General features: G+C 31.1%; 2 protein-coding genes across 2 annotated transcripts; both read left to right on the top strand.

Moving 5' to 3' along the window:
• The first annotated feature begins 3,838 nt into the window (after positions 1–3,838).
• LOC137810410 (pectinesterase) lies at positions 3,839–5,763 on the top strand. The gene is made up of 2 exons (XM_068611650.2): positions 3,839–4,822; positions 5,007–5,763. The coding sequence occupies exons 1-2, from the start codon at positions 3,859–3,861 to the stop codon at positions 5,702–5,704; spliced, it is 1,662 nt and encodes a 553-aa protein (XP_068467751.2). The 5' UTR covers positions 3,839–3,858; the 3' UTR covers positions 5,705–5,763.
• Positions 5,764–10,522: 4,759 nt separating this feature from the next.
• On the top strand, positions 10,523–12,815 carry LOC137810409 (pectinesterase). The gene is made up of 2 exons (XM_068611649.2): positions 10,523–11,525; positions 11,968–12,815. The coding sequence occupies exons 1-2, from the start codon at positions 10,565–10,567 to the stop codon at positions 12,663–12,665; spliced, it is 1,659 nt and encodes a 552-aa protein (XP_068467750.1). The 5' UTR covers positions 10,523–10,564; the 3' UTR covers positions 12,666–12,815.
• The last annotated feature ends 293 nt before the right edge of the window (positions 12,816–13,108 follow it).

The raw sequence follows: 13,108 nt of genomic DNA, 5'->3' as shown, positions 1-13,108 counted from the left end.
TATACCATCAAAACACTACTTGTCCTCATTTGGAGACTCCGCAAGTGAAGGATCATTCCCAACAACACTACTTGTCCTCTTGTAGATATCTCTGCATGAAATAACGTTTAACACAAATTATTAAAACAATTAAAAGTATTTAATATATTAAATATTTCTTATTTAGTAATGTGTTTAAAATATTCATTAACAAATAACCTTCAAATAATTAAAATTTATTAAAATATATTGAATGCGCTTATGATCATGAGAAAATATATTAAATATTCTGTAACTAGTATTTTTCTAGACATTTCTTAATACGTTTGTCACTTTTTAGAATAAGAATAAATAAAATAAAGTGCTTTTTGTTTTTGAACTTTCTTTTTGTGTGGATTCTGATATTCTTGACTTCAAGAACTAAAGATTGAGTCTGTGATCACATACTTAAATAGAAGAAGTTGGAAGATATGAATGAACTATTTTATTTAAATAAACTTAACTTTGACAAGGAAGCTTTCTGCACACCAAACTTTTCTTATCGAAAGGAAAGTGAGCAAAGATTGGGAGTTGTTGGAAAATTCACTTCACTTTGTTAATTTGAATGATGATTAAGCAAAAAGTTTATGTTGGAAGTCCTAAAGATGTGGCATATATGCAATGGAGGTAACATCACAAGTCCTAAGCTTTCTGAACACACACAGTATGTTACCATTGTGAGACAACATTCACAATCAGTATAACCTTCCCAGTGAAATCATTCAGACTCACATCATTTCCACGGATGTCCTGTAAATATAGTTCACAGCATAAACAAATATAAATTATCAAAGAAAAACTTCTTCCAAGCAGTTAAATACTAATCACAGATCAGCAATAACAACAAAATCAACAATATAACCAGACTTGTCCCAACATAACTGTCATGTCTTATCTAGTACTCTTCCTGTAGAAAATTTAAAAGAAAAAACAAATATATATATTATTCGTTGTCAAAAGAAATAGATTGGCTTACCTCAATTTTGTTTTTATCCTTGCATAATTCTATTTCTGACTTGTTGACATTCTTTATGCTTTGCTCGGTCTTTGATTTTAAATCAGCTTCCACGACTCCAACAGGTTTTGTCACCTTGAAAAAACAGCATGGAAATGAAAAACTAAGCAGCTATTAGACATAACAAATCTCCTAATACCTGTCTTAGGGTGCATAATAGAACTTCAGAGGGCATATTAGTAGGTATATACACAATATTTGTTTCAAAGTTCAAACAACTTTCCCAATTCATCAAGGATAACCATTATTGAAGTGGACATACTGGTTTTTTTGCTAACACTGTGATGTGATTCCACACTGCTTCTGCATTGTAGCTTAGTTAGTAAACCATTGATGTTTGTATTGTAATCAACAAGTTAATAACAATAACTTTGAAATTAATAACAATATTAATAACAATAACTTTGAAATTAATGGTAAAAAATACCCAAAACAACAAGTTAGATGCTATTAGAAATTTGAAAAAGAAAACTCTAGTGTTGTCACTATTACAAAATACCTTAGGTTCTTGAGCACTAAAGAGCAGATAAAAGGCTCACAAAATGAAAACTACAGAACAATGCAGTTGTACTTTCTGTTCCTTTTTTTTTCTACTCTTTCTTCTATTTTATTTTCCATCATGAAGAATACGCTTTTGGAGAAGCCAAGGTTCTTTTATTTTTTGGAAGTGACCGAGGAAAGTGACCATGAAGATGATTTCTATGTTGAGTTTGGTGTTGGAAATGGGTTTGGTGAAGGATACAGTGGAGAGCAGGGTTATGAGAATGAGAAGCAAGTGGCTCCTTAGTATCCTAGTGGATATGGGTTGGAAGCTATGGACATTTGTGAAACCTAGCCTAATCTTATTCAACTTCAAACACAGGATGCAACATCAAACACAGGATGCAACATCAAACACAAAATAAAATTCTATCACCAGGTTGGTTTCCTCTGATGTCAGGTATCACAAGCGTTGCCCCGAGACTTCTAGCAACAATCATCGGATATTATCAGCAAACACAATCTGAAATTGAGAAGTTAGGGTTACTGCGAAAGATTAAGAAAGGAGAAGGGAAACTCACTGTGAGTACAATCGCTCAATAGCTCTCGCTCGCTCAATCACTCTCGCTCCATTGCTCTCGCTCCGTCGTTCTCACTCCATCGCTCAATCGCACTCGCTCAAATGCTCACGATCCACTGCTCAATCACGTTCACGGTCACGTTCACGGTCACGTTCAATCACATACCAAATGCTCAAATGCTCCACTGCTCAATCACGTTCCAAATGCTCCACTACTAAGTTGCTCAAATGCTCCACTACTAAGTTGCTCAAATGCTCCACTACTAAGTTGCTCAAATGCTTAAGCTTTTGAATGAGTTTAAGCCCCCAAAAATGAAACCATGGTTGGGTATTTTGACTTTCAATTTAAATTTAATTTTAAAGTTATAGCGGGGCTAAACCTTCAAAAATTTAAAATAAGATAGTGTAGAGATAGTGTAGGTTAAGCCTTCAAATTTAAGTAGGCATAGCGTCAGCCAAACCTTCAATTTTATTATTATTATTTTTTTCTTTAATTGTGAAGGTTAAGCTGACACTATTTAGTGTCCACAAGTGGGCCGTCACTTTTCTTTGCAGCTAAATGTTGTTTTTCTTGTAGTGTAACACAAACACTTATACGATACGGACACGGACACGGAGATACGTAAACTCTAAAATGTAGGACACGGAGACACGGTTCTATATATTATATAATTATATAAATTGACAATAAAGATTTATGTACACAAATATGTTTCAGATTTTTTTTTTTAGAGCAGAAAGATGTTTTTCATGACTGGTTCACAAGAATTTGATTCTTATTTTTATAATCATAATGACAATTTATACAATAAAATTTGAATTTTTAGAAAATTAATGTATTTTTCCTTTTTAAAATTGTGTTAGACCCTACTAGAATTGTCAGAAATCTAACAAATATTTTTTGAATTAGACACCATTTAAGAGAAGTGTTCGAACTTCATAACCACATGTCACGAGTAACATCCACAAAATACAAAGGGGAATAAAATCGCGAATTATTGAAGTTACATGTCAAAATATATGTCTATACACAGGAGTAGTAATCAATGTTGACTCTAACAAAGTGTGATAAGATTATTATCTTATTTGTAATTAATATCTTTACACTTTAATAATAAAAATAATATTTTGACATTTCACCCATCATTTAATAACTCATTTTTAAAATTAATATAATTATTAAATATATATATATATATATATAAAGAAAATAAAACAATAAATATAAAAATGTATAGAATGTCAAAATATAATCAGATTAATAAATATACCATATTAAGAAATAAATTTGAAACATAACTCAATTTCATAAAACTGAGTTATGAAGTAAGATTTAGACTCCCTTATATATTTTGAAATCCTTTGAAATGCTTTAATCTCTTATCTACATATATCTTTAACGGACTTAAGAGTTTTAACCATTATAATAATAGCTATTAAAGTTTTAAGTTAAAATAAAAATTTATAAATAAAATATTATTATTTTAAGTTTTAAAATGTTTATATTTGAAAGAAGGTAATACAACTCCTAATACTATTAGTTTAATATTTTTTTATATCAATTAATTACAAATTTACTATTTATTATATATATTTATTTTAGAATCTTGTGTGCTGAAGTTGTAAAACTATCATTTTAAGCTCTTATAAAAATTACATAATCAATTTAGAAGCACGTATATGTTATCTAAAGAAGTGTTGTTTTGGCCTATATATAAGGGCAACGATGCATGGCCAAAACAAGGCACTAGTAACACTTACAAGTATGGCTATCCAAGAATCTCTGCTAGAGAGGCCAAGAAATTCTGCTACCAAAACTATCTGTTTAATCTTCTCTGTAGCTGCTGTCATATGCTCATCACTCTTTGCTGCTTCTTATTTCATCAAACCCAGTTCCTTCCTTAACCAATCCTCTCCTCAACATCTCTGTCATCATGCACTTGATAACCCATCATGCTTAGCACATCTCTCAGAAGTGGTTCAAGGTCCCATCTTCACCACAACAAAAGACCACAGCTTCAATTTGTTCCACTCTTTCTTATTGAAATCCACCTCACACATTCAGAGAGCCATGAACACAGCTAGTTCCATCAAACTTAGGGTTAACAGTCCCAAGGAGGAAGCAGCTTTGAACGACTGCGTGGAGCTGATGGATTTATCCATCGACAGAGTTTTGGACTCAATGCTAACTCTAACAAACCAAACCACTGAGTCACAGCAAGATGCACACACATGGCTAAGTAGCGTGCTCACTAACCATGCAACTTGTTTGGATGGGTTAGAGGGGACAGCTCGAGCACTTATGGAGGCTGAACTCGAGGACTTGATATCCAGAGCAAGAACAACTCTGGCTATGTTTGTTACTGTTTTGCCCCCGAGGGTTGAACCAATCGTTGATGAGCCACTGAATGGGGAGTTTCCCTCGTGGTTGAGAAGCAAGGATAGGAGGCTTTTGGAGTCCAGTGTTGGGGACATCAACGCCAACGTTGTGGTGGCCAAGGATGGAAGCGGCAAGTTTAAGACTGTGGCTGAGGCTGTGAAATCTGCACCTGTAAACAGTAAGACAAGGTATGTTATTTACGTGAAAAAAGGAACATATAAAGAGAATGTTGAAATTTGTCAGACAAAGAAGAACGTGATGCTCGTTGGAGATGGTAAGGATCTAACTGTAATTACCGGCAGCTTGAATTATGTTGACGGAACGGGCACATTTCAGACTGCAACTGTGGGTATGGATCTCTTCCATTTCTTTCTCTCTTTTTTCTCATTCTTCTGCTTACTACTGCAATGTTTTACCAAACTTTATTATTTTTTGCATTAAACTATTATTGTCCTATGTAGAATTGGTTGTGAGTTGTGAGAGTAATGATAAATTTTGAAAAACTGAAACTAAGTAGTAATATGGGTTTGCAGCTGCTGTGGGGGATGGATTTATAGGTCAAGACATATGGTTCCAGAACACTGCAGGCCCACAGAAGCAACAAGCAGTGGCTCTGCGCGTAGGCGCCGACAAATCCGTCATAAACCGTTGTCGCATAGATGCCTTCCAAGACACACTCTACGCACACTCCAACAGGCAGTTCTACAGAGACTCTTTCATCACCGGCACCGTTGACTTCATTTTTGGAAACGCCGCCGTCGTCTTCCAAAAGTGCAACTTGGTTGCCCGAAAGCCCATGAGTAACCAAAAAAACATGGTGACGGCTCAAGGAAGAGAAGATCCAAACCAAAACACAGGAACTTCAATTCAACAATGTAACCTAACACCCAGCTCAGATCTTAAGCCTGTTGTGGGTTCCATCAAAACTTATCTGGGTCGACCATGGAAGAAGTACTCCAGAACTGTGGTGATGCAGTCGACAATAGAGAACCATATTTACCCAACAGGATGGGCAGAGTGGGATGAAAAGAGTAAGGACTTTTTGCAAACATTGTATTATGCAGAGTACAATAACAGTGGAGCAGGTGCTGGAAGCAGCAAGAGAGTGAACTGGCCTGGTTACCATAAGAGCATAACTGCAACAGAAGCCTCAAAGTTCACAGTAACACAGCTCATCCAAGGAAATGTTTGGTTGAAAAACACCGGGGTCAACTACACGGAAGGCCTCTAAAATGCAATCTTTGCTATGTTGGGGCACGACTAAGGTTTGCGCTTTTGTATTGGTACTATATAATGTTTAACGTAAAATAAACTTATGTCAGGACCCTAAGTCCTGGATATTATTATTGAAAATCATAATTTCATAACCCGAGCTGTATACAACTCTATTGATGTAATCAGTTTAAAAATAAATATATATAATAAAACATAAATTTAAAATTAAATGTAAAAAAATATTTTAATTTAAAGGGAACACTTCAAGTTTACAACCCTTATTAAAAGGTTACTATCAATATGTTATATAATAAAAGGGTTAAAAATAAGAAAATATAATTAAAAGGTAAAAATAATACAACTCCACCTTACAAAAGAAAGAAGAAGAAATAAAATATAATAAATTCAGTCTTATAAAGAAGATTCGATAAATATTTATAAGAAAATCAAATAAATATAAAAATTATTGTTTCCATGAAGCTGTAATTAATTAAAACTACCTTTCCATCTATTAATTAATTATATATATATATATATGTAGGAAAACAAAACAATTGTTTTTTATTTTCTACTTCTATTTTTAAAAAATTGAAAAACAATAGTACTTTTATACTTCACATGTGAAAACAGAAAAAGAAAAAGAAAAAGAAAATATTATTGAGAAGTGTCTTAAATGTTAGACGATGTGAGAAATTGAGAAATGTGGAGTTTTGTGTTTTGGTAGTAAGTGCTATTCAGTATTCAGTTATACATTTATTCATTAGTTTCTTTCTTGCTAAGTTTGGAACTACTGGTACTGTCAAATGAAAGGTGTGGTAATTGGTCCCTTTATTAGAACATGGTTGGTTGGGTTAGTTTTTAAATTTAATATCTACACTTTATGACAAATTTTAATTATAATAGGTTTATGTAGGATGATAAAGGCTTCAACTTAATATTTGGATATCACATGACACTTTAAATGTGAAATAAAAAAATATATCAAACACAATCTTACGTTATAAAATATATAAAAAATTAAAATCATGTTTGTATGTAGAATATAACTTTTTTCACATTCATTAAAAAAAATAGTTGATTCACTTCAATCTTGTAATGATTTTACAATTTATGGTAATTTCTTGAGTCTATTTCTTTACACTCAATAGTGCAAAAGATGCTGAACTTTAGACATGTATAAGTGGGTAAAGACAATTTACTTGGATTGAAATTATGGTACTCCACTGTCCATCATGCTTTCTTGTATTAAAAAAAATTTAATTTTATAGAAAAAAATAATTAATTGTTATATTAATTAAATTATAAATCATTTTAAATATAAAAAAACAGTTTTTAAATTGATATCTAACTAATTATCAAGGTTTTAATTATCAATAATCTATATTTTAAATTTGATAGAAAAATATTTGTAATTAATTACATATCAAATTAAAAATTATTTAACAATAATAAAAATTTAAAAAAATTAATCTCTAAAATTAATTTTTATTTAATAATTTTTCTTGTTTGCTGCCATTATTAATTATTGATAATGATAAGTTTTATTATTTAAAAAAAAATACATATTAGAAACAAAAATATGTGAGTGTCGGGAGAAGTAAATTTTAAATGATTTGAAAGGAAATTGAAAAATAGTTAGATTATTTGGAATAAAATATGTATTTTGAATTTGTGAAAAAAAAATAATTGAATTTTATAAGTAGTGTGATAAATATAAAAAAAAATTAAAATATTAAAAATATTAAAAATATAAGTTTACAAATATATTTTTATCTTTAAAAATAATTTAAAAAATAAAGAAAAAAATGGTCATCTCGTATTTCAGAGGAGCATTTATTTGTTATCACCGAATTTTACGTGTCTTTCTTAGTGTATTTCTGCATGTGAAAGAGAAAAAAATTTCCTTTTCTCGACGTAATTAATAGTATTTGACTTGATGTAAACACATCGTAAATATTATAATATTTTATACCTTTTTTCCTTTTTTATTACTTTTATTTACGCAATTTAAAAATATGCTTTCAAACAAAAGAATAACTTTTAACGTCATATTTTGTAGGTTGCAAAATGTTTTTAATAACTGAAAAAATATAAATATAAAAGTTTAAACTTAAGGAGTTTATTTTGTGGTGTCACGGTTGATTAAAAAATAAATAATTATTACATCAATTAAATTAAATATTATTTTAAAAATTAAAAATATATGGTATTAGGCTTTATATGACTTTGTTTGTCCAAGACTTGAAAGTTATGTTTATGTAACAAGTGTGATACGTTATCGATATATGATTTGGCATACATGATCTGCATATGTATTATAATTTGGAGATTATAATATTATATTATTAAAAATTAAAATGTACTTTTAATATTTTAGATTAAAATACTATGATTTTTAATTAATTATGATATATATATATACTATGCTTATCATCTCGTACATTTTAAAATTTCAATACATTATTACATTTATTGTGAACAACGGACAACATTTTGAATTGGTGAAAACCTTAAATGCAATATGTTGCTATTTTTTTTTATAATAATAACATAAAAATAAACCATTAATACTAATAATAAATAATAAATTAATAACACAATACTGATATTTATTTTTAAAATAAATAATATAAAAAAGGTTATTTTATTTTAGTTCTAAGGACACAACGAATGCACTAACATTATTATGATGGAATATTTAGAATATATTTGGATAAACTCTTTTATAGGTATATATAAATAATATATAACTAAAAATTAATATATAACAGCTCTTTTATATAACTTATCTAAATTCTTATTTTTAGTTTATCTATACAAAAATTTAAATTTCATTTCATTTTTTGATTTTTCCCAAACAGACTTACTTAGAGAAATTTGTTTAAATATATTTTAGTTCTGGCTACGTTAATAAATTTAAAATATATTATTTCCAAAAAAAATAAAATTTTATTAGTTAATAAAAGTGACTTTTCATTTTAATATATTATATGAATCGCATTGCTCAAATTTAATACTTATATGATATTTTTAAGTTTAATTATTAATTTATTTTCAGCTAAAATACTTATTTTTATCAGCAATAAAAAATAAATAAATGGAACCATAAAATACGTTCCTTACATCACTTGTCTTTATTATTTTCTTTTAGCCGTTTATGTGTTTTATATTATTATTTTAATTAATTAATATATTTTTAAGGTATCTTAAACAAAGATATTTAGTCTAAGGCTCAATTGAACTGAATGAAACAACATAATACATCCAAAACTAAAGTTAACTTAAAATTTAATTATACTTGTAGTTTAAATCGGTAGAATTTTGATGAAAATCACATGAAAAAATATGGATAATAACTTAATTTAATGATAAAATGAAGAGAATTTGATTACAAAGTAAACTTTAAGTCTAACTCAACCCCATAAAATCGGCTCATAGGGTGAGGTTTGCACTTGTCAACTCGTGCGTGAGACTATATATTATGGATGGTCCAATAGTGGTCCGATAGCGGGTGACACGATAGATCCAACCCAAACACTAGTTAGGATATGTTCAAAATGACTCCTAATACCATATTACAAAGTGGACTTTAAGCCTAACTCAACCTCATAAAATCGACTCATGGGATGAAGTTTGCACGCACTTATATAATATGAGAATATATAATATCAGAATATATAATATGAGAATGCTCTAATATTTAGTACGTGGAATTTTTCTTACTTCTACACACAATTGAATTGGTGTCGTAAAAATGTGAAAAATAACATGTTCTCTTCTCTCTCCACGTTTCTATATACATTTGGACATGTCACAAATGGGACATGAACTTGTCGTTGCTCTTCACGTTCTACCGACAAAAGACAAGTAAAATAATAAAAATTAAATTTGAAAATTTAATCCAAACCACACGTCGAAGCGTATGATAAGATGTGAAAAGAGGCTCTCCTCACATTTTTATAACATTATCTTATGTTATCACAAGCTAAAAGTTTTCTCAAATGTAGTATGAACACTTTCACCCATTCTTTAAGTATATATAAAAAGATTTTGAGTATAGGATTTTTTATTTGAAAAGAGTATATAGAATGTACGACTTTAGGTTTAAAATTATATTTCAAATATAATTTCAAAGTTATATAATAATAAACTTTTATATATATTATACATATTATTTGTTATTATTTTAAATTTTGTGAAATCAAATTTATATAAGAAATATATTATATTTTTAAATAAAATCACGTGCAACACACGGTTTACAGAAAGAATATATGGTGGGATCCACAACATATAAAGGAGAAGAAAATGGTGAATTATTGAAGCCACATGTCTCTTGAGTAGTGACATCCACAAAGTACAAAGTACAAAGGGGAAGAAAACGGTGAATTATTGAAGTTACATGTCTATAGGATTACTAATCAGTGTTGACTCTAACAAAGTGTCATAAGATTATTATCTTATTTTGGATTAATATCTTTACACTCTAATAATAAAAATAATATTTTGACATTTCACCCATCATTTAATAGCTCATTTTTAAAAGTAATATAATTATTAAAAAATAAATTTCAATTTTTTTTGTTATGAAATGATGAAAATATTCTAAATCTAGAAGCAGGTATATGTTATGGGTGATGATATTTTTACACCCAATTTCACTTACATCCAATAAAATATTAATATTTATAAAAAAAAAATCTCATGAAAATATAAACAAAATGATAAAATAATTTTTAAAATTAAAAAAATTATGTTTAGGGTGTTTTATTTATAAAAAAAAACATTTATGATATGTTATCTACAGAAGTGTTTTGGCCTATATATAAGGGCAATGATGCATGGCTAAAACAAGGCACTAGTAACACTTACAAGTATGGCTATCCAAGAATCTCTGCTAGAGAGGCCAAGAAATTCTGCTACCAAAACTATCTGTTTAATCTTCTCTTTGGCTGCTCTCATATGCTCCTCAGTCTTTGCTGCTTCTTATTTCATCAAACCCAGTTCCTTCCTTAACCAATCCTCTCCTCAACATCTCTGTCATCATGCACTTGATAACCCATCATGCTTAGCACACCTCTCAGAAGTGGTTCAAGGTCCCATCTTCACCACAACAAAAGACCACAGCTTCAATTTGTTCCACTCTTTCTTATTGAAATCCACCTCACACATTCAGAGAGCCATGAACACAGCTAGTTCCATCAAACTTAGGGTTAACAGTCCCAAGGAGGAAGCAGCTTTGAACGACTGTGTGGAGCTGATGGATTTATCCATCGACAGAGTTTTGGACTCAATGCTAACTCTAACAAACCAAACCACTGAGTCACAGCAAGATGCACACACATGGCTAAGTAGCGTGCTCACTAACCATGCAACTTGTTTGGATGGGTTAGAGGGGACAGCTCGAGCCCTTATGGAGGCTGAACTTGAGGACTTGATATCCAGAGCAAGAACCGCTCTGGCCATGTTTGTGACTGTTTTGCCCCCGAGGGTTGAACCAATCGATGAGCCACTGAATGGGGAGTTTCCCTCTTGGTTGAGCAGCAAGGATAGGAGGCTTTTGGAGTCCAGTGTTGGGGACATCAATGCCAACGTTGTGGTGGCAAAGGATGGAAGTGGGAAATTCAAGACTGTGGCTGAGGCTGTGGCATCTGCACCTGATAACAGTAAGACAAGGTATGTTATTTACGTGAAAAAAGGAACATATAAAGAGAATGTTGAAATTGGTAAGAAGAAGAAGAACGTGATGCTCGTTGGAGATGGTAAGGATCTAACTGTAATTACCGGCAGCTTGAATTATATTGACGGAACGGGCACATTTCAGACTGCAACTGTGGGTATGGATCTCTCCCTCTCTCTCTTTTTCTCATTCTTCTGCTTTTTTTATCACCAAATAAAAGATATAATACATGTGGTAAAGTTTAGGATGATACAAACTTGTTACAAAACAAAAGAAAAACAAAAGAGACATAGATAACCATACCCTGTCACAACTAACACTATAGTTAAAAAACGACTTCAAATTCAAAAACTAACCCGATATTAAAAAATCAACCCAAAATGAATTATGGTACTTTGACGAGATTTAAAATCAAACGTGGATAATAGTTTAGTAGAATAATACTCCAAATATCATTCTTCTGCTTACTACAATGTTTTTACCAAACTTTGTTCTTTTTTGCATTAAGCTACTATTTTCCTATGTGGAATTGGTTGTGAGTTGTGAGAGTAGTGATAAATTTTGAAAAACTGAAACTAACTAGGAACATGGGTTTGCAGCTGCTGTGGGGGATGGATTTATAGGTCAAGACATATGGTTCCAGAACACTGCAGGCCCACAGAAGCACCAAGCAGTGGCTCTTCGAGTAGGTGCCGACCAATCCGTCATAAACCGTTGTCGCGTAGATGCCTATCAAGACACTCTCTACGCACACACCAACAGGCAGTTCTACAGAGACTCTTTTATCACCGGCACCGTTGACTTCATTTTCGGAAACGCCGCCGTCGTCTTCCAAAAGTGCTACTTGGTGGCCCGAAAGCCCATGAGTAACCAAAAAAACATGGTGACGGCTCAAGGAAGAGAAGATCCAAACCAAAACACAGGAACTTCAATTCAACAATGTAACATAACACCCAGCTCAGATCTCAAGCCTGTTGCGGGTTCCATCAAAACTTATCTGGGTCGACCATGGAAGAAGTACTCCAGAACTGTTGTGATGCAGTCGACAATAGAGAACCATATTGACCCAGCAGGATGGGCAGAGTGGGATGACAAGAGTAAGGACTTTTTGCAAACTTTGTATTATGCAGAGTACATGAACAGTGGAGCAGGTGCTGGAACCAGCAAAAGAGTGAACTGGCCTGGTTACCATAAGACCATAACTACAGCAGAAGCCAACAAGTTCACAGTAAAACAGTTTATCCAAGGAAATGTTTGGTTGAAGAACACAGGGGTGAACTATATAGAAGGCCTCTAAAATGTAATCTTTGCTATGTGGGGCGCGACCAAGGTTTGGTTTGTACCGGTACTATATAATGTTTAACCTTAAATAAACTTATGTGCCAGGACCCTAAACCCTGAATATTCTTATGGATGTTTTTCTTGGAGCACGCACCAGTTATGTTTAGATGTGTGTCTGTGTTATATATATATATATATATATATATATATATATATATATATATTACTTGTTAAAACAACTTACTGAGATAGGATGACACAGATATCTGTAATATTTTAGCTATTACTTTTAATATTATATACTCTATTTTTAATATTAACACGCATGCTAAATTCAATAAATATTTTATAAAAAAAGATTAAATAAATATAAAAATGAATGTTTCCATGAAGCTGTAATTAATTAAAGCTGTAATTAATTATATATATATATATAGGAAAACAAAAACATTTTTTATT

This window comes from Phaseolus vulgaris, chromosome 2, assembly GCF_051622355.1.
Source record: "Phaseolus vulgaris cultivar YP4 chromosome 2, ASM5162235v1, whole genome shotgun sequence".
In the NCBI taxonomy this organism is placed as follows: domain Eukaryota; kingdom Viridiplantae; phylum Streptophyta; class Magnoliopsida; order Fabales; family Fabaceae; genus Phaseolus; species Phaseolus vulgaris.
Note: the sequence above shows the minus strand (reverse complement) of the source record. Positions and strands in the feature narration are given on the sequence as shown.

Bases quoted from the DNA above. Each gene is read 5' to 3' on its own strand.
- LOC137810410 (XM_068611650.2), top strand. From the start codon at position 3,859: ATGGCTATCCAAGAATCTCTGCTAGAGAGGCCAAGAAATTCTGCTACC. The intron at 4,823-5,006 runs GTATGGATCTCT...ATGGGTTTGCAG, and splicing joins ATTTCAGACTGCAACTGTGG to CTGCTGTGGGGGATGGATTT.
- LOC137810409 (XM_068611649.2), top strand. From the start codon at position 10,565: ATGGCTATCCAAGAATCTCTGCTAGAGAGGCCAAGAAATTCTGCTACC. The intron at 11,526-11,967 runs GTATGGATCTCT...ATGGGTTTGCAG, and splicing joins ATTTCAGACTGCAACTGTGG to CTGCTGTGGGGGATGGATTT.